Source organism: Syngnathus leptorhynchus, chromosome 11 (assembly GCF_054491065.1).
Source record: "Syngnathus leptorhynchus isolate UIUO chromosome 11, UIUO_Slep, whole genome shotgun sequence".
NCBI lineage: Eukaryota > Metazoa > Chordata > Actinopteri > Syngnathiformes > Syngnathidae > Syngnathus > Syngnathus leptorhynchus.
The window spans coordinates 961,662-983,159 of NC_141205.1; the positions used below are offsets into that span (position 1 = coordinate 961,662).

Below are 21,498 nucleotides of genomic sequence, written 5' to 3' on the forward strand. Positions count from 1 at the left end.
AGTATTTCACACGGAATTTATGAACTCATGTAATGCACAACTCGGGTGCAAGGTGTTGAAACAGCGTGAAAATTGAATACAGTGACTGTCTGACCTTGGACAACAAGTCTGGATGTGCGTGCAGGGGGCATACAAAGGGCAGAAGGGATTACGGGGGCCCGCCCTGGATAACACGCAGGTGGCTCAGAATCCGTCTCGGTCCTTGATTCCTGCTCCTCCGACAAGGCTCTACACACAAACATACGCAAAGGCTTCACAACTCGGAAGGGCGGAGGATGTTTACTGGGGGGCTCCGAGATGCGGGCATGAGGGAAAGCTCCCAAATAACATTGCTCAGCGTGAATTTCTAATGTTGCCGTAAAATGCCACCCCGAGCGACTCTCTGACGGTGCTCCCGGCGGGGGGACTTGACATTTATGGATGGTCTTTTTGACCACTTGTCTCCAGCAGGGAACCCCCCACACACCCTTCTGACTAGGTCATGGGACAAAGTGCACATCCATCATGGCTTAGCAGCATGCATTCATTCATAATGTTGGAGGAGGTGGATGTTAGGATTAAGGAAGTGGGGTCAAGATTGGGGCAAAGTCAGCCAGGTTGGTTCAAGATGAGAAGGGAGGTGGGATAGTCACGGTGAGTGGATAAGACTGCTGCTCCAGATATGTCTGCATTATTAAAAGAGGATTTGCAGAAGCAAGCTTTCAGTGGATTATGCCCAAAGGAATTTGAACGAACAAGGCAACTGCTACTCCGGCGTCCTCCCATATATGCATGTACATAGATTGACAATAGAACAGAAAAGACATGAAAAACAATGCCAAAAATAATGAAACCAATAAAGACTCTAAAAGATGAACAGACAAAGTTGCATGTTGGAGGACTTCTTTATTTCGGGTTGCTGCTCTACTGCACCACCTGCAGTAAATGTGTGTTACATGAAAGTAACGCTTGAAGAAATAGAGGCAACTTCTTCGTATGGTTGCCATGCTACTGAGAGTGAGTGCAGTGCAAAAAACAAACAGCAAATGCTGCACGATGCTTCCTGTGTCTTCCATCCACTATCATGTGTGTGTGTGTGTGTGTGTGTGTGTGTGTGTGTGTGTGTTGTGTGTGTGTCTTTACTGTTTTCACAGATGGAGCTTTGACATGGTCTGGATAAGTGAGATAAATGACTCACACCACGACTCCGCAAATGGGGAAAAGATGCAGATGCACAAAAAAACAGCAGGTGGCCGGCCGGCCGGTCTTCCACAATAGCTGGGAAAAATGATCCTCCGACCTTGAACTGCCTCCTTGTGGACAAAATGGTCACAGCAGGTCAAGGCACGTGGGAAAATAAATCTCGCAAAAGATATCTTGAATCATTCATACATAAAGTGAATTACAAGTGGACAGCACCCACACAGCCTCTTATCAAAACACACTTGAAATAGAATTTATTGCACATTTAAAGAAAAGAAAGTGACACAATACCCATTTCAATCAAATTACAAACAAAATGAAATGCTCACCTTCCTGTTGTGGCCGTGACGTCTGTTTGAACTGCATAGATTTATTCCAAAAAATCCAATTCACATGAAAAGCAATTACATGAAATCATGGCACACATTTTCCAATCAGACCTTGGCTTTATTCACACATCCTATTTTTTCCTCTTCAGTGAGTCACAACAAACACAAAAAAATGAAGGGGAAATAAAAAGGAACACTGTTGTTGCTCTTGGAACTTTAAGTCAAGCCCAAATTGTGTTGTGTATATGGGTATATGAAAAAACAAGCAAAAACAGTAGCATCTCATTAAAACCTCCTGGGATCACATTAGGTAGAAAATACGAAACAATAAGCCTCAGTTGGATAAAAGAGTACAGTAATTACTTGATAGTCACAGTCAGACGATACTATTTACATCTTTGACCTCATGATTTCAAAATCTTGTCCAAATACTTGAGGGGTTGCAAATCCACCTCGGGGTGGGTAACCTTTTGCCAATTCTTTAAGTCTGGTGCCATTGATGAAATTTCTTCATGTATACTGTATTGCATATATCTTTTGTTGTTGAAATGATTATTTCTTTCATGACTTTAACAACATAAATTCATTAGCTCCTCATTTTTGAAAATAAAACATTAAATGCAGAAAATCCCATAACGAATGTAACTAACGTCATGAACGCTCGCTCTAAAATGTTGAAACAATGTGCCTTTTAAATTTGAAAAGATAAACTGTGTTTCGAATGCTACTGTAGGCAGTAGGTTGGCCACCCCTGAAATATAGAAGATAGAAAAAGTCCCCTGTTCAAATGCCACCACCCAGGGGTGCGTATCCTTTTAAATTCACTCTTGAACACAACACTGGGTCTGTTTGTGTGAGGACTCTTATTGCTGCTTCTGTCATTGTTATATAGGTTGGCAGCAAACTGATTTGATCTACTGATGGAGAAAAATTCAGTGAGTGACAGCCAACATAAATACATATCTGCCTGCCATTATGATACAAAAGCAACGTTTGGAGTGCTTTATTATGTACAGTGCGACGACAGTGGATGAAATGATATGGAATCCATCCGCGTAGTAACCAAACACAGCGTGGTCAATGTACAGCAGAATTACAAAGGCGCCACAAAAAGCATGCTTAACTGCTTTCCAAATCAATCCCATTTTCTTCCTTTGAACAGAATGACCTCATTTCCATCAAACTAACTAACCGGGGATTTATTCTCAAAGCATAGTTCAGCTCCCTCTCAGAGTAAACGGACGGACGGACGAACGGACAGGACTCGTATTCTTTTGGCACAGATGCAGAGAAATAAATGCTCAAATGACTTTCCATCCAATTGTTTCTAGAGAGCAAAACCTCCAACTGCAAACAAGGCGAAAAATTGGGGGCAACACACATTTTGGGGGAGTGTGGCCATGTCAGCAAATCTAGAGCCACTTCAGCTTTGTCAACAATAAAATGATTAAGTTCAAAACGTTAGGGGATTAAAACAAATAATAATAAAGTTTGAAGGAAATCGTTACAAATACCAAATTTAAACTTCAGCTAGTAAAACGGCAGTTTGGGACTGACCGTAGGTGACGACTGACACCAAAATGCCTCGCTGGTTTTGGCAGAAGTTACCTGAGCCAGCTTGGTTCAAGCACGCATGCTTAATGATTATCTTGACTGCGATCATCTCCACGTAAACACCACGGGGTTCCAAGAACAATAAAGCAGCGATAGCAGCACTCAAAAAGTGGAGGGACAGCCCGCAAAAACTGAAGATGAAATGCATCAGAATTGCTTTTAACACAACAGGAAGGGAGACGTCTTCTCCAAACTTCTCTGCTGGATAAATACCGGAAATTGGGGAAAAAAAACTTTAGAAAATTGAAGGTTGTTTCTTTCCAGTTTGCCCATATATGAGCTAAGTTGATTTATTTTTTTTGCTAGCAAACTTCAGACGCAAAAAATAATTTGAGCAACGAAAGGTACCATGATGCGTGAAGACTCCCAATTTACTTTGATGGAACTTTTACACCCCAGATATGGCTCCCAGTGTTCACGTCATTCTGGAGAAAAGTTGCCCGCTTTTTCAGAGAGCCTAAAATGGGCTTTTGGGCCCAGTGTCATTTGCGGGAGGGGAAAAAAAAGTACAGGAAGTTTCATAAGACCTTTTCTCCCCTTTTGTTTGGACCCTTTCACGTCAGTCTTGCATCTCACTCCTCAAAGTCTCCAGTCTGGGTCCTTGACGGCACAGAGGCTTCCTCACAGGATTTTGTGTTCCTCTGAGGTGCTTTTAGTGCAGACTGTGTTTTGAGTGTGGCAGTGTGTGCTTGCGTGCGTGCGTGCGTGTGTGCGTGTGTGTGTGTGTAAATTTGCGCCCATGTGCGCTTCTATAGGTTCTCCCCAGGCTGGTACTGGGGTTCCGTGGAGGTGAAGTAGTCCTCCAGAAAGCCCTGTAGGTATTCAAAGGTGGGCCGTTCTTCAGGGTCCTTCCGCCAGCAGGAGAGCATGAGCTCGTGCAGGGAGCCGGGACACTCGGACGGGCAGGGCATCCGGTAGCCGCGCTCTACCTGGTCCAGGACCTCGCGGTTTACCATGCCTGCAAAGGGAAGCGACCCGTTGTATGTTGGCTTTATTAGTTCATTTTGCAGATACTGTACGTGCAGTGGCCACTTGGGGTCGCAATTCTCACGTTCCACACCTAATATGTAGGTCAGTTTCATAAAGGTTGCTGACCCTGCTCCAAATTGTGGCTTTAAGGCTTTACCTGGATAAGGAACTCGGCCTTTGGTGGCCAGCTCTGTCAGCAGCACCCCGAAGGACCACACGTCTGACTTGATAGTGAAACGGCCGTAGAGTGCCGCCTCGGGCGCCGTCCACTTGATGGGGAACTTGGCGCCTGATGAAATATGGGGAGGGGGAAAGAAAACATTCAGCCAACCAAAACATTTGTTACCTGTAAAATTCTAAAGTCAGAAATCTGTAACATTGATTACCGTATTTTTTGGAGTATAAGTCGCGTTTTTTTTCATAGTTTGACTTATACTCAGGAGCGACTTATATGTGAAATTATTTACAAATTTTCAAAATTTCTTGTTGTTATTGTAAAGTTTTGCTGTTTTTGAATTAAAGTCAAAGTGTTGGATTTTGTCAAATAAATTTCCCCCAAAATGCGACTTAAACTCCGGTGCGACTTAGACATGTTTTTTTTCCTCTTTATTGTGCATTTTATGGCTGATGCGACTTTTACTCCCAAAAATACGGTACTAAAAGGACCTAGAAGAGTTTTAGATAGGAACCTCTAACAAAGCGCCAATGTGTGTTCGATGCAATTTCATGAGCATTACATTTAATAATCCTCTATGTAAACACAGTCGTCCGTATCTGATGTCTTACTTTAAATGTACATGGAAAAAAATCCCAATTGAAATTGGCCAGCCTACAGGAAATGTACAATTTATGGAGAAAATAGACAGGAGTTTGTCCACAAACTGTGGAGAACACGAGACGGACGCACCCTGTCTGGCAGTGTACTCGTTGTCTTCAATGAGTCTGGCCAGTCCAAAGTCGGCCACCTTGCACACCAGGTTGTCTCCCACCAGGATGTTGGCGGCACGTAGGTCTCTGTGCACGTAGTTCATCCTCTCCACATACGCCATCCCCGCTGCGATCTGGATCAAAGGTGAAATGGCGTCTCACGCCTCGGTATCACGGTGGAATTTTGGGATGCGGCCCAACCTGAGCGGCCATGTCCACCAGCTGAGGCAGTCGAAGCATTTTTCCCGCTTCTCCTTTGAGGAAGTCCAGTAGGCTGCCTGCAGAGCACAGATAAACACAGCATTTAAAAAGCGCCAGACACTTCAAGGGATCTAATTGAGTCTTACTCATTGGCCCACTGTATTAGACGGAATGTTACTCTAATTTGGGATGCCCTCGTTTTACGTACTTCTGAATACGTAGTACCTGATGAAATGGCCAATGAATGAAATGTACGATTTCATATCGCACTTTTCCGCACTAGGGTCAAGCGGCTCTGCTGGCGCCTGTCCCGGCTGACTTTGGTCTCCAGCCAATTTGAGGAAAGTTTATGAAGTCATAAAAAGAGAGAGAGAAAAAAAACCCAAATCACCTTGGCTCATGTACTCAGTGACGATGTAGATGGGTTCCTCGGATACCACGGCGTAGAGCTGAACCAACTTCTCGTGCCTGAGTTTCTTCATGACTTGCGCTTCCTGCAGGAAGGCCTCTGGTGACATGGTGCCCGGTTTCAGGGTCTTGATGGCCACCCGCGTTGTACCATTCCACGTGCCTGACCCCAAAAAAAAGCAGGGGTTAGGGTTACGTTTCTTTTCTTTTTTATCCAAAACTAATTTCCCCAATTTTTTAAAGTGACGTCGAGTCACTTTTTTTCCAAATACGTTCCGTGTTCCCAAACACAGTATTCTGATTAGTATTGGTGGAATAAGAATGAGCGAGATGAATCCACCCATTTTGATCCACGATAGGGCGCCGCCGTTTGGACAGGCTACCATTCTCAGCTGCTGACTGGAATTGACATCAAAGTGTCATATTGGGAATGCCACGCCACGCAGAAAACAGGTGAAATGTGCTTTAGTTTGAACTTCACAAGTTTAAAAATAGCGCATTGCAGTACAGTGCACTTCTTACCCATCCAGACCTCTCCGAAGCAGCCCTGGCCGAGTTTGAGGTCAAGCCGGAGGGACTCTCGAGGGATCTCCCAGGCATCGCGAGCCAGTCCCTGGGTCTGAGGCTTGGCCACGGGGCACACATCCGTCAGGGCGTGGCACAGCCCATCGGAGTGCTCTTTAAGACAATGCGAGACGTCAGCAATGGTTTTCTTTCTTTCTTCCTTGGGTACTTACTGCGATAATGGAAGACGAGCTGCTGCAGGCTGGTGAACTGCGTGCGGGACGTGATGTAGAAGCCCCCGCTATCCAGCTTTCTGATCTTGTAATGTTTCACATTCAGGCCTTTGGTGTTGTCGTAATCCAGCACCGAAAGACAGTAAGCTCCTAGGAGAAAAAAAAAAAAAAAAGTATAGAGAATAAGAATGTGGCAGGCGTCTGGGACAGCTGCTCGCTGGCATTTGCCAACAGCTGTGCTGGGGTGGGGCAACTCCCCGCTGGCCCCTATAGGAGCCCCGAGAATGCGCGAGTACCATTTGTCCTCTTTTACGCTTAACTCTGTGATTTATGAGAATGTCACTTGACACTTTTGTTCGGGGCTAACTAGAGATTCACCAACCTACTTTGCATGTTGCATTTGGTAGGAAATACCAAGGAAAGAGTCTTTGCACCCACACATATCTCATTTTTTTAAATCCCAAAGTAAATGCTTTGTAACAAACTGTCTTTTTATTTTATTTTTTTAGAAAGCAAACTGAATTAATTGCACCCTCTCGGTTGTAGTACACTTGAGTTCCACTCAAGTGGAAATTGTCGTTATCGCAACATGAAAATGTCTTGTTCACTATTTGTCATTGAAATATCACTATGCCAATTGGGACAATGCTGCCTCTGTGAGTTCAAATACAGTTCTGGGCTCTGCTCCCACTCTGGTAATGTTCAGGCCCCGCCGCTGGTCATCATGGTAATGCAAACTAGACTTGCCATTGGTCCAGCACTGTATATATGGAGGGAAACTGTCACTCCTGAAAATCCTGATCCTTGGGGTACCTATTCATCGACGTGACATTCAGACACGGTGACAAAAATAGCTGGCATACGGTCAAGCTAGTAAAGGCACGACTCAGCCTTTTGCGGCAGTGGTTGATGTAAACAATGACGCCACCTTTTTGAGGTGAGTCACGCATCTGACGCCATTGGCACACAATGCGACACACTTGTCATCATGGGAATCACATTTGATCGAATGAGATCGCCCGTCCCCTCCCCTTTCACTCTCATGGTGAAGTGGGGCTTGTAGCCAGGAGAGAATTGCAGCACCCTTGTAGGATGACCTACTTCTGACACTGTGATTCACCCCCCCCACACACACACAGGCGCTTCCTTCAAAAACAACCCCCCCCCCTACTCACTCACTCAGCCACTGTATGTGACAGGGAATGCCAAGGCAGTATTTGGAGAACAAAGGCACACGTCATTACGAGCTCCCGTCTGGTACAAATTGGCTCAATTAACAGTTTGTTCGCTTGGCGTCCACAGTGACACACGCAAAAGTCCGCCGGGGATGGTCAGACGTCATCACTTCCTACTTTCTCATGATTCAAATGCCCAGCTGGGGTTGAATAGGAAGCTAGCTGGCTTTTTAATTGCGCTTGTCATGAGCAACATTGTCTTTGTTGATTTTTTCCCCATTTTACGTTGCAGCCTTATTCCACATTGTTCCCCTTGAAATTCTGCACACAATCCCATACAGTATAAGAAGGATGTGCAGTCATATTTTCAGTCAAGAAAATTTGCTCTACTGATTTTATCATCTATCTCAAAATGCAACTGGCCAAATCCTCCAAAAGTCTTTGCTCAATCTTGGAATAAGGCTGAAAAATGACCAAATGTGAAGTGTGCATATTTTCCACATGCACGATACCTCCGAGGCTTACCTACATTTTTTACAAGCTTGTTAAAACGTACTGATACTTCCTCACATATTTCATGATAACATTTCCATTGCTTAATTTGCTCAGCAGTGTCTGCTGGCGCCTCCTGAACAGTCCATGAAATATTCCAGTGGTGGCCAAGGACTAGTCGATAAAACCTGTGTGGAAGTGATCAATTCCTACCAACGTGAAAAGGGCAACTGTCACTTCAATGAACTTTCTTTCCACTTGATCACAACTCTTCAAGTGCTTTTTTGGAATGAATGAAAAAGGATCAAATTTGATACGAAGAGTCTTAAGACATCAACAGGACATTATCGTTCGATGAACCTTTTAACCAAGTTTTGAAATGAGATTGGAATTTCGAATGGAAGGCACGGCTAATCTCTTTTGTTGATCTCCCACCATTTGCAAGGCCCAAAAGGTCACGGAGAAGCCCGCCGTCTCACCTTTTGTGGTTTCGCTCTCCCTCACCAGGAAGGTTCCTCGTCTATTCTGTAAATTCAAAAGGATCCTTTCCGAGTCTCGCCGAGTTATCTTCCCAAAATACCACCTGCCAAAAGTAGCCACGGAGGTTAGTTGCGTTACAGTACAGTATAGGTATCAGGTACGTGTGACGTACTCTTCTGCTTGAATGGAGTCGGACGGCGCCACATAGTTGCTGGGGATGTAACCGCTCTCTCCGGTTGTCAGGGAGCGAGCTAACCACCAGTCCCCTTCTCTGCCATGGCAACCGCAGACACACACACAAAAAAACCCAATTGAATTAACAGGAAGCTCACTCCATATTTCATGATAGTCAGTGTGGATTGAATAGCTTTTAGTAGGTGGCTACAAAGGTCACTTGTGCAGACACAACAGGCTGTCGGGAGTTGCAATACGCATTATTTGGAGTCACTGTGTCATAGCAAAAAAGTCTTATCTGATGAGAAGCCCCAAGCTTAGCACATGCTGACCCACTGAAAAGAAATGGATTGAATTCTTACATTCTTGATTGCATGTTAGAAATGACAGCCACCCAAATGCATTAGCTTTTTTTTGGGGCATTATTGGTTATTAAGATGAACAATGACCGAGGAGACACCTCATTACCAGCCGACTATCTTTGTACACTATGTCTCTATACAAACGCGTGTGGATCAGCATTAGTGCGGAGAAAGAGATAGCGAAAGATTTGTCTTTTAAGGATACTGACCTGAAGCTGTACTTTTTCCTAGGAGAGACCATGAGGCGTGAGAGAGCGAGATAGGGGGAGAGAGAGAGGGAGATAACAGACACAGCAGACACATCAAAACACAGCAAGGCGAGGCGAGACGAGGCGAGGCGAGCAGCACTCAGACAGACAGCGGAGGTGGCCAACACGCTGTGGGACGACACAGCAAAGCCGACATACTACGTTACATCATTTGAGTACAGAAGAACCGGGGAGCGCTCTGGCGGTCAGTGTACATTTTCCAATGGAAGATGCTTAGATTTCTGGATGCTCTTGATGTTCTATTTAGACACATCATATATTAAAGATTCATTTTGGTTCAGCCCTACTATGTCGTCCCAACCACCAGAAAGAAAAAAAAAAAACATGGCAGGAAACTGAGAGGAAGCCAATAGAGGTACAAAAAAAGGGATATTTTTTAGCTAACAGTTTATAACGTTGTACTTTCTAGAAAAATAAAGTCATAAAATAACGTAGAGGATCTGTTTGCCCGTCTGTGGCATTTTATTTCTGCCGTTACGCTATATGGGAAAACTTTGTGCGTGTTCTAAAAGCACCAAGTAGAATACGTTTTGTTATTTTGAGACAAAACATCAACTAGGAGTGACACTAAAAAGCTCAAAGCCTCTTTTTGAATTCACTAGCTGCCAATGAGCCGACGTGCAGTACCTGGAAAAAATGAAGTCATTCGTATCTCAAGACAATACAAATCCAAACTTTCATTTGTCATTTTTGTGAATTGTTTACATCCTTGACATTTACAGTTTGGTGCATTTACTGAAACATGCACAGACACATCTGTTAATAAATCATAAAACAAAACACACATGGTGGAAGGTGGGTTCTTACGTGTTGTTGACAATCTGCAGCCGGTCGCCTTTTCGAAAGGTCAGATCGGACGCCGTCCGTGACTCATAGTCATAAAGTGCCACAAATGTGGTGACACCTCCTGCAAGAAAGTGCACAGGAAGATGTGTTCAAGTTCATTCGATTGTCTGCTTTTTAGGTCAAAATTGAACAATTTCTCATGGTTTATTGACATGCAGCTTGCAGCTGTGGAACGGATACATGTATCATTTTTAAAAATATTTTTTTTGCAACCCTCCACATGACAAGAGAAACAAAAAACATGCAAGGTTATAAACTCAGCAGCACATGACACGACACCAGAATTGTCACTCTTTGATATTTTTAGAATTGATGACTTCATTGATTATTCTTTCTATGATTTTATTGATTTCAGTTATTTTTGAAATTCTTGAAAGATCCCACACGGCAAGATGAGGCATCCAGTAATCTGTCTTTTGCTGACTTTGATGGAAAAAACCCTCATATAGCAGCAGCTTTGAACGACGGTACTTCCTAGAAAAGATGTGTCATCCCAACACAAATGCTGACCATTATATGTGAGGAGAGCGCAAAAACAAGAGTTCAACCATCTGGCCAGTCTAGACACATTAAGGCTTAATGTCAAGTCTGCAGAGCGCTGAGCAGCCTTTTAACGTCAAGTTTATTTCACAGGCGAAGGTTGGACAGGAGGGGAGAGGAGGAGGGGGGGGGGGGGCTACTTCCGCCTTCCCTCTTGACGTGACTCAACATTTCTGTTGTCCGGGAAATCGTCTCAAAACTGACATTGATAAGAGCAAAATACATTTTCTCAGATGTTTCTTTGTGAGCAAGCAGGAGCAACCTCACAAACCATTTGGGTGGTCTGACAATATATTTTGTCCTTGACATTCCAATGTATCCAATTTTTTGGTGATGATTACTTGGTGCAATTATTGCTGGCAAATTTGACAACAAAGTCCATTTTTGGGCAAGACATACAATATGTTGCTTCTATTGATGTGAGCAATATTTGATGTTGTGCAATGTCCTAAGTGGAAACCATACCTGCCAAAGGTCCTCTCTGAGGCGACGTGACAGCGCCCGTGTGGTCAACTCCTCCGAAGAGAGCCATCTCGGGAGTGTTGGTGGGCGCGTGCTGGTATCCCTGGTATCCCCGCCGGCCCGTGCCCACCGCCGGGCTCCTGTTGGGGGTTTGGGTCTGCTGGGCGGGACCCAGGTGGTGGAAGTGTCCGCTGTCGGAGCCCGTCCCGATGGTGCCGTCCACGCTCATGGAGCGCTGGCCCGGTTCCTTGGGCTTGCTCTTGCCCGCCCCCATGTGCAGACCTGGCTGGAATGAGAACCAGTGATGAGTTAACCAGTAAGGATGGCTCACTCGTCTTCACCGAGGTTAGAATTGACGTTGGCTTCGCCTCAGGTGTACATTTGAAAACTGTTGTCTCTTCCTCAAGTCAAGCAAACATTTACCGATGTAATGATTCCGCACACCAAGAGAACAAAGCCCAGCAAAAACTTCCTTAAACGGGGCGAACGCTTCCCTTTTTGTGCAGCAGTGATAAATCTCAGTGATAACCCAAAAACATGGAGGCCTTCCATTGACTGCCCTATTTAACTTGCATTGCGCTTGCAATGCTCAATAAGTCATTTGTAATCGAGCTGTCAAAGCACCTTTCGTGAAGTGACATCACCGCGTGCACTACCCAGCCAGCAGCCTGAAACTTCAAACATTCAGAGAGTCCCTCCATCCCGGTAAAGGCAAACATTTGGACAAAGAGCGCCAAACAGAAGCCTTGGAGGGGCTCCAGGTTCTATTCCAACTGTTTGACAGGCAAACGGGCCGAGCAGAGCAGGACACCTTGACAATGTCAACACACACACACAGACAAAGCAGTTGGCGCTCTGGCCAATCAATTTGGATTGAATCAATGCGCATTAAAGAGAAGGAGACTTGTGCTATGCTGAGCCAAGCTACTCGGATACAACTTGGCGGCTGGCTAGATTATGTGCTTGTAATTCTGTTTGCCAGCAATTTTTGGACTTGTTCATTAGCAGAATGATACTGGCAAACTTGGTTCTCTGCAATTGTTTGCACCCAACTGAAACGATTTTGTGTTGTGGGTACCCATGTTTGCTTGTTTTGAAGCATCACAACAGATTTGGAACAAGGTCTGTGATGCATTTAGGGGACGACAACGCTTGGGAATCCAACCTTGTCTTAGAAGGAAAATGGCTGACATCTTCTCCTTGAAGTATGTGGAAATAACTTTGGAATGCGCGTGACACAAATGATCCACTAAAAGCGTGATGCTGCAAGGATGTCAGTTACCTGTGCTGATTCTGAACAAAAGATGAAGGTACGGATTTCAAGTGTACACACAGGAATAGCCCGCACACATTTTAGAGGAACTTGAGCAGTTTTAGAGAAATTGTCAGTGGTAGGAGGGAGGGAATCATTGACAAATGCTTCCTGGGGCTACTTTGATGCCTGGGGGGGCATCGATTACAGTCAGCCGAGAATCATCTCCACGAGTGTCGACAAAGACAAGTTGGGTGCATCCCCGGAAAGTTGTGACATTGTCTACACGAGTGTGTTGGCAGCACAAGTGCAGACCTCCCTGTGGGAAGCTGAAGATGACTCATTGCGAGAGCAGCTATTTCAGGCGGCCTGAAACAGAGACATGCAGCCTTGTTCCTCCTGTGGATGGAGGCACTCTCAGTTCCAGACAGTGCGCACCGACGTGAGTGCGTATGAGCAGCTGTTCCCGAGTCCCTGGGAAGCTCTCGCGCCCAACCTCGCTAGCATCTCACATCCTTTTTCCGACACATGGGTTGTTGTTGTTTTTTTCCGAGTCTGAGGAGTCTATTAAAAAAAAAAACGGGGAATGAGGAAGTGCCGGTGGTCCTAAAAAAGGAACGTGTAGGTGTTGCTATACAGCTGGCTTTCTTTATATTAAAATAGAACATACAGGTATGCCAAAGCATAAGGCTGATGAAGGCATGTAGGCGCGAGTGAGGTCATGAGAGCTTTAATTCGACTCTGGCCAAGATCTTGGGGGGTGAAGGCATCCTTGTGGTGAGTCACTCGGCTACAATATTAGGTCTGCTGAAAGTGATGGACTGGAATGTGTTAAATGTGTCAACGGTCAAAATCTAGCCGTCCATTTTCTGTATGGGGGCTGCCTATGAGATGGAATATTTATGATAATATTGGTAGCGGAAGAGCCCACCTAAAGCATCTCAGTCTGCATCTGACCTTCTCCTCATATGGGCAAACTAGTGTCAAAATGTGCAGACACGCCGCTCCAAGCGTAACTTGGGTCAAAAGAAATGGAGTGGCAGGCATTCTTCAGAAGAGGTCAAATGAATGACAAGTGGAGTGACACATAGTTTCCGACACTTGTGCCAGAACCAGACTGCGCCACTCAGAACAAATGATCAGTGAAGACAATGGGAAGGAAGGAGGGAGGGAGGATGAAAGCTTGACTGGTACTTATGCATTACATATTGCTGCAAAATCAAGTAGACTTAATATTGGATGCCACAGTTGAATTCAAGATGACCACAAGTAGTCACTTTTACAGAGGAGCATCCTATTATTCTGATAAAGTGGGCGCAACCAAACATGTCTGGAAATTGGAAATGGTACATTCTAATTAGTTCTATTTCCAAAAATAAAAAGTGTTTTTCAAGGACGCCAGGATGAATTGCGTTTGGCACTGAGAGTTCCAAATACATACGTTGAGTGTCACCATGACATTGCTTGGCTTCTCAAACATGTCAAGCTGCAATAACCAATGTAGAATGGCAAACATGGCTCTATCTGGTTAAATTGCGCTGTGGACTTCTTTATTCCCCTCATTCAATATTTATAATAATCCCAATGTGAACATTTGGCCGTGACAAATGTGAATGAGTCACAACAGACGGTAACAGTTGCTGCAGCGAGGGAAGGAAGTCGTGGCTGCCAATGTTTAAGTCCAATGAGAGCGTCACAAAACATTCACGATGAGAAAGAAATTGCTATCATTTGGCCTGACCGTCTGTACGCCGCTTTACATCCACGCATACAGGTGAAGAGAGGCCGTCGGCAATTTGGGGCCAAAAACAAAACAATGCACGTTGCCATCAAGTGCTTTTTTTTTTTTTTTTTAAAGTTCTATCTCGCAGCCTGTCAAGAGGTGGAAGACAGGCAGAGGATGCTGGCATTTGCCTGATTAAAAAGCACTTCCCTCTCCGAACATCTGCGAGCGCTGGCTCTGGCTCTGGCTGCGAGTCTTGCCCGTGTGCAATGTTTACTAATTCGGCAAAGGAGGTCGGAGGTTGAACGCTAGTTCACTGCGGAGGCGCTGCACTCTTTGTAAATGAACGACGGCGTGTTAATTGAGGTGTCAATAGTTGACGGGACTTGTTAAGAAGCAAACAAGTCGAGAATGAATCATGGAATACCTTACAGGTAGTGAAAAGGGCTGCATGAGGTTGTCACATTTCTCATAGTACCTTTGAAAGCAGAAAATTGCCAGGTCATTTTCCTGCCCCGCTCTGTCGGTGGCCTTTACGCGCAACGGCGACCCGCAATAAAGATTGTGTTTACAAGCAGTGTGAAGGGAAGTAGACAGGTGGCGGATACTACCTCACAAGGTGAAAAATTGCCCCGGATTGTGTGCCGATGCCGTCTCTACTCATCAGTCACAGAGATCTGCATTGTACTGTATAAAACATTGTTGCTATTGAGCTTATCCATACATTGTGCTCAGATGGCACATTCAGTCAAGCTTATGGCACTCATCCTTTTCAAACACGTTCATGACGACGGATGCCTAAGGGCTGGCTCAGGTAACAACTGCTCACTCCTAAATTAAGGTTACGATTCTTGATTTGAAAATTTGGCATACCTGAATAACTGCCACAAAAGATTTTTCACTTGACTTCCTCTTTAAGTATTCTTTGCTTTATTATAGCAAAACTAGTTTGACAGTCAACTTCAACAAGGAGTGGCAGAGCTTGAAGCTGTTTTTTTCTTTTGAAGAAATGTTTACCGTGCGTCACAATCAAATCAAATTGTCCAACAATTTCTCAGACCATGAAAAGTCAAATATCTCAAGGCACCATTGCATATCTTTTGTGCCAACTTTTCTGTCATAGTTTGGAGGACACAGCTCATGAATTTGTAGTGAAAATGAAACAATCCATTGATAATGGGGGGGGGGGGGGGGGGGTGCCATATTTCTTTTGAAATGATCATTGTTTGTCCACTACTTTTCAAGAAGAATTGTGGGATAAATGGATGACACTAATAACGAACAGAATAAAATCAATCGGCTTTACATGAATGTTTGGGAAGTCCAGTTGTTGGCGAAGGGGTGGCTGGCCTGGCCTGGGCTTGCCTGGGCTGCGCTGGCCTGGGCTGGGCTGGGCTGCGCTGGGCTGGGCTAGGGTGCGCGCTGCCAGCCGGAGTAACAGCTGTCAAAATGACAGGGGGTCGGTCAAAAAAAAAAAAAGAATATGGACAAAGCATTCCACAACATCTGAGGGAAACGGCTTAAAAGACCCCCCCCCCACACACACACACACACACACACACAAATTAGGAGTGAAAGTGTTGCTGATCAGGCTGATTCGGCTAGAGATGAGTCGAAACAGGTGCTGCTCCATTTTGAATTTCAATGGATTGTTGCCTTTTTTTTTTTTTTTTTTTGCCTTCGCCTAATAATAAACGAGGGAGCCTGGGCAGCAGGCGTGATATTTTGCCCAATGCGCGTCGCTTTTGTTGCGTGTAAGGCTCGGAGGTTGCAGGATCCACGACAACAAACGTTTGTGGATGGACCCGACCCTCGTTTTACTTGAATGGAACCGGGCGATGAATGGACGGACGCTCTCACCACGTTTGTGCAGTGGCTGGCTTTTGAAATCACCATTTACAATGGGCCAAATGATATAAATCGACTCACCTTTTTCCTTGAGATCAAGCCCAACACAAATCAGAGACGGCTTAATAGATCCTCTCGCTCGTCTTCATAAGTGCACGTTGCTGTGGAAACGCTGGTGAATCCCATTTAGCGAATTTCGATACAATCAGATGGAGGAGGAGGAGGAGGAGGAGGAGGAGAAGAAGAAGAGGAAGCGGAGGTCACGGCGGGGGGTGCATCTTCTTCTCTCGGTATGGGTACACGCCGATTGTCAGTGAGTAGGCCGGCTTCAGGCGGACAAAGCTGCCTCTTCTACTACGTTCTACGGCGAGGAGCCCTAGCGGCGCGTCCGTGCGTCGACGCGACGCGGTAGGAGGAGGCAGGCTGACTGGAGTGTGGAGCAGACATCATGTCCACCCCACCCCCGTGGAAGGAAACTGAGGAAAGAAAGAAAGACAAAACAGAAAAGCCCACGACGGAGCGTGCTTATTGGGCAGCGTGTAGTCTGAATTCACGTAAAGATGCTGACGCGCGTCGCGCGGATTCACGCTGAAGGTGTAGGCAGGCATGATCAACGCGCTCGTCTCCCGGTCATCTTCGAAACATCTTTTATTTCAAAACATAATCCGGAAAGTCTATTTCAAACATCTATCCACCCATTTCGACAAATCAATTTTTAAAAGATAAAACCAAGTTGATTTTTATTCCAAACCTCTTCCTATTATTAACAATGTGACCTATTTCACCTATACAGCTCAACTAAATGAAGAAGAAATATGTTCAAGTGAAAATAACTTTTGATTCGCGACATGCAATCATAAAACAATTCTATATACAACTCCATTTCATGTACAAATATGTATGCTCCGAAATGGCGGCGAGTGCACAAATGCAAGAAGACCTAATTTTCAAACAATAATAATGTTTCTCACTAAAAATAGCTTGCCTTCTGTAAAACGATCTAATCCTCTGTTGCAACAATGGTAAAGCGCATCAGGAAGTCACGCCATTCAAAATGAGTCAATAGCTGTGTCCCAATTCGACGTCATCGCAGCGCAGGTTCCTTTTTTTCCAGATCCTAAGATTCTAGATTTTATTAGAATGCTCAAAAATGTACTGTACTGCCCTACAAAAGGTTGGATTGGGCCCAATAACAAGGCTTTTTATTCTTTTTTTTTTACGTCTTTGAGGGTTTTACCTTTATTGGGAAACAGCTATTACAAAAAGTCAGGATATTACATCACCCAACTGCAGTAAAGTCAGCAATGTCATAAAAAGACACGATCATGACAGTCAATGCATTTAATTGCCAATGTTTATTTTTTAAAAATGAATGGAGATCATAGAAAAAACAACAAACACAGACAAAACAAGATGTCAACTGCAGTGTTGCATATACTTTGAAGAGCAATCGTGACTAAAACATGACAAAGCTCCGTTTCGACGCACAGCTATCGCTTCTTTTTGCTCTCCTTCTTGGATTTTGGCCTTATTTGAGGCACCGCCGCTTTGGGTTTCTTTGCATGATCTGCTGCCTTGCCATTGGTGGACTCGGCCTCCTCCTACACACACAGAACCAGAAGGATTTAGTGGAAGCACTGTTGAAAAAAATACTGACCGATGGATACCTTTTCATGCCCTTTGGAGGTGGGCACAATGATTGCCAGGATGCAAATTAGCTGGAAGATGGCACCAAGGAAGAGGCCATAGCGCAGCAGGCTCTCGACAAATGTAGCTTCGGGAACTTCTGGAGGAGACAAGTCCATTTCTGCAGACATCTTTAGGAACCTGAGGAATACATAAGAACAATTTCAGGGATTTCCTAGCATACATATGGAAGGTCAGTTCGACATGTTTGCTGGAGTTCTGTTTCACTTGAACACTTCTACTCGTTTCCTTTGACGTTGTCCTGCAAAAACGACTTGAGGACGCAGCCAAAAATCCCTCCAACGTAACAATGCGCCGTGATACTATCGTAAAGGACAGCACAATGTAACGTTAGAGAAACCTTGACACAACCAGTTATGTTGATGTGTACATTTTTGACTTATTCCTTATGCAATATAAGCACAAAACCAAATGCCACAAACTACCTTTGTATGCGTAAATGTTGTCCTGTTAATGCTAGTTTACGACGCTGCTAACAGTCCCTTGAACGCAACAAAACGCCGAGAGGCTGCGTTGAAACGCCAAATAAAACATACCAGAACTGTAACAGCCGTTCTTTGTTCCAAATAGATGGTGGATGAAAAACTGCTTAGCAACAACTCGTACAACGAAGAGCAATTTGGAGAAACGTTGGCACACGCATTATATGAAAATAAAACCTTTTACAGGAAGTGGCGTAGGTCTTCATAAATGTATTTCCGGTTCCTAGGTAGCGACTTTGCGGAGTGTCGTCCTCTAGCGGTGACTTGTGAGCATCGAACGCTGCCCTTTTTCTAACCTGATTGATTCACTTTGGTCATTTGTCATGTTTTCCAAAGCATCAGTTTGCAAATGACGACGGAAATCTGAGAGTAATTCTTGTTGAGGCTGAAATCATAGAGTTTACAAAGGCTTCATATATTTATTTGTCCATTTCATACCAAAAAACGACTTATTTACATTGCAAGAGATTCAATCACCCATTAGGTTCATGTTAAAAAAAACAATAATAATCGTGATATCCGTGAAGTCGGAAGGTATCAGAGTAGCCATGGATGCCACTGCATCTGCTCCAGCGTGCACCGTTGAGTTGGGTCTAAACTCAAGCACATCCACAAAAAATCTCCACAATCTGATAGGAAAAAAAGCACAATAATGTTAAGGTTGCAATGATAGTGTTGTAGGTAGGAATGCAAATTATTCACAATATCTCACCCTCAGACAAATCCCTATTCAGTTTAAGGCCTTCAGAAAGGAACATGCAGGTGTCAAAGCGTTGCGTCCCGTCCAGCAGTTCAAAGAGCAGCGCACCCAGGTGCCACACGGTGGTCGGACCAGCGCAATATGGACGCTTGTGTGTATACTCTGGAGGAGCATATTTCAAGGTTCCTACAAAAATAAAACCAAAAATGGCCAGAACAACAATGACTCTGTCAATTGACACACATCAGGAGTGCCACAAGCTTAAGATCAATCAGTCTTACCAAAATAATCATGGTACGGTTCCATGCTAACTAAGCAGCTACAGCCAAAATCTATCACCCGCACTCGAGTGATGCCGGGTGAGGCCTCCAGTAGAATGTTTTCCTGCTTTAGATCTCGATGGAAGATGTTGGCAGCGTGCATTTTGATGGCGGCGTCTACCAGCTGCTTCATGATATACTGACGATGGACAAGTTGGAACCCATCAACAATTTCAAAGTTACGGCCGCGGGTATGTGGTGTAACGCCGTTCTCACCTTTGCCTCATCCTCCTCAAGGAGGCCGAGTGTCCGCCGCATCAAGTATGTGGACAATGCCACAGAGTGGACGGGCCTCTCCATAATCAGAACGAGCTCTTTCTCCAAATCGAAGATTTCCAGCAGTGATATTACTGCTGATTTCCCATCCAAATTCTTGATACTGGATGCTTGCAGCATAAAGATGGCCTCCAAGGGGACCTTCTGCACTTTTCCATTGATGCTCTATGAGCCAGTGGAAATCCATGAAAACATAATTCAGCGGGATGAAGGCCAATATGGTGTGAAGCACTCACCAATGGGACATTTTTAACTTTTGTCTTGGGGATGTATTTGATGGCCACCTTCAGGAAACATTTGGTTAGCATCGGGAAGGAACGTCTTTGAAGGGTGCAAAGCGCCTACTTACTGGATTAGAATCAGTTTTCCTGTGACCGGCATAGACTGAACCAAAGCCTCCTTCGCCGATCTTGGCAAACTTCTCATATTTGGTCTCAAAGGTGGCTGCGCACAAACACATCAGGATTTACCGGAACACATGTGAAAGTATCACCTTACCTCTGCTTGTTGCACTTAAGAGAATGGTTTTCACTTGGTCTAAGAAAGAAGTCTTTGGTTTCAGGAAAGACTCCCTCTCTGCTGGCACCGTGGATGATTTGTCTCCCAAAGCTCCTCTAGGTGGCACTGTTTTCTCACATTGGCCTATTAAACTCTCTGGTTTGGTAGCACATGGTTTGTTGTTTTCTCTCTTGTGCACAGCCTCGACTGAAACTTGATCTATGATCTTCTGCTTCCTTATGAAGGCCTCTGGGTTTGGGTTGTCTTTCACTTGGGTCGCCTTGGCTGACACCTGAACGGCTCTGCGTTCCCTTTGGACGCTTGCGCCAGATTGTCTGTTGGCGGCCTTTTTGCAATTTTCAAGCCGGTGCCTCTTTCTGGTGGCATCTTGCCTCGTATCAGCAGCCTTGCGCTTTGTCTGGGATGGGTGGGGTTCCTGTAATGTGCCGGTCATTTCTTTCGCTGGCCCAGCTTTGACTGGCAGCTTTTTGGCTTTGTCTCTTTGCTTAGTTGTTGTCTTTTGCTTTGAGCCCGATTTGAGTTTGCTCCCTTTTGGTGGCATTTCTGCAATTTTGACCTTGCGCTTCCTTGTGTGAGCCTCAGATTGGACGCCAGTTTTTTTCCTCATTCCATTAACTTGCACAGCCTTCACAGGTGACTTTTTGGCTTTGAGTCTTTGCGGACTTGTGACAGTCTTTTGTTTCAGGCCAGAACCTATCCCGGTCCTTGTGACCTTCGTGGGTGATTTGCTCGCTTTGCACTCCTGTTCCCTGATTGGCGTTTCAGGTTGGGTACAAAACTTTACTATGGTCCCGTCAGTCTTCGCGGGTAACGTTGAACCTTTAAGTGTCTGTGTCCATCGGACGGCGTCTCTTTTTGTGTTAGCCTTTTGTTTACTTGCTTTGACCTTCTGGTTTGGAGGCGTGGTGTCAACCTTCCTGTTGGTCTTTTGAGCAGGTGCGAGCTCAAGCGTCTTCTCTGTTAATTCTCTGACCTTCGGGGTTATGTCGCATGTTTTTTTGAAACATTTGCCATTTCGAAGTTTCCCTTGAAAATTCCTGAACACATTTTCTTGGTTCTCTGGAATGGATAGAAAAGCAACTTACATTCAGCATGAGAAGTGGAATCAAACCCATGTTAGCTAGCCATTTATTGAACAGCCTCGTATCATTTTCTCATGTCAATTCAAGACGGGTTTGGGCTCTAAAATTAGATATCCTGGCAGAGACAAAGCCAATCTGTGAATTATTTATAATTGACAGGCAGCTTTATGCTTAGCTTGATTCCATTGAAAGTAGTTTTTGGAGCACTTGAAAGCAAGGCTCCATATTTCCTTTTGAGTATACGCACCCAAATAGTCGTCACGGGATGGGAAATTAAAGATCCCAAGTTTGTCCATGGCGTTTCATGTGCGAGGGAGAAAAGGGTTATTATAAGCACAGAAATGGTTTTGCCATTTGCGACATATGGTGCACACGACTGCATATAGGCATTATTAACACCTATTCCTTTATACATAGTACAC

The 21,498-nt window shown here is 44.7% G+C and overlaps 3 protein-coding genes across 9 annotated transcripts; all 3 read right to left on the reverse strand.

The window, feature by feature from the left end:
• Positions 1–2,499: 2,499 nt before the first annotated feature.
• Positions 2,500–16,496, reverse strand: LOC147048701 (proto-oncogene tyrosine-protein kinase Src). Of its 7 annotated transcripts, XM_085923689.1 has the most exons (14): positions 16,072–16,496; positions 15,449–15,583; positions 11,171–11,453; positions 10,127–10,226; positions 9,260–9,427; positions 8,687–8,785; positions 8,514–8,617; positions 6,368–6,517; positions 6,153–6,308; positions 5,614–5,793; positions 5,223–5,299; positions 5,002–5,155; positions 4,252–4,383; positions 2,500–4,083 (listed from the first exon to the last, which is right to left on the reverse strand). In XM_085923689.1, exons 3-14 carry the CDS (start codon positions 11,439–11,441, stop codon positions 3,875–3,877), a joined length of 1,800 nt encoding a protein of 599 aa, XP_085779815.1. In that variant the 5' UTR covers positions 11,442–11,453; positions 15,449–15,583; positions 16,072–16,496; the 3' UTR covers positions 2,500–3,874. The 7 variants fall into 7 exon arrangements, with proteins under 7 accessions (XP_085779815.1, XP_085779817.1, XP_085779813.1 ...); XM_085923691.1 differs by lacking the exon at positions 15,449–15,583 and having other exon boundaries at positions 11,171–11,449; XM_085923687.1 differs by lacking the exon at positions 15,449–15,583 and having other exon boundaries at positions 16,072–16,495.
• An 830-nt stretch (positions 16,497–17,326) lies between these two features.
• Positions 17,327–18,425, reverse strand: manbal (mannosidase beta like). Its single transcript, XM_085924292.1, has 3 exons — positions 18,234–18,425; positions 17,658–17,817; positions 17,327–17,591 (listed from the first exon to the last, which is right to left on the reverse strand). Exons 2-3 carry the CDS (start codon positions 17,805–17,807, stop codon positions 17,481–17,483), a joined length of 261 nt encoding a protein of 86 aa, XP_085780418.1. The 5' UTR covers positions 17,808–17,817; positions 18,234–18,425; the 3' UTR covers positions 17,327–17,480.
• A 167-nt stretch (positions 18,426–18,592) lies between these two features.
• LOC147048703 (uncharacterized) lies at positions 18,593–21,471 on the reverse strand. The gene is made up of 8 exons (XM_085923793.1): positions 21,324–21,471; positions 19,974–21,053; positions 19,825–19,919; positions 19,712–19,759; positions 19,416–19,640; positions 19,161–19,338; positions 18,892–19,065; positions 18,593–18,808 (listed from the first exon to the last, which is right to left on the reverse strand). The coding sequence occupies exons 1-8, from the start codon at positions 21,370–21,372 to the stop codon at positions 18,717–18,719; spliced, it is 1,941 nt and encodes a 646-aa protein (XP_085779919.1). The 5' UTR covers positions 21,373–21,471; the 3' UTR covers positions 18,593–18,716.
• Between the last annotated feature and the right edge of the window lie 27 nt (positions 21,472–21,498).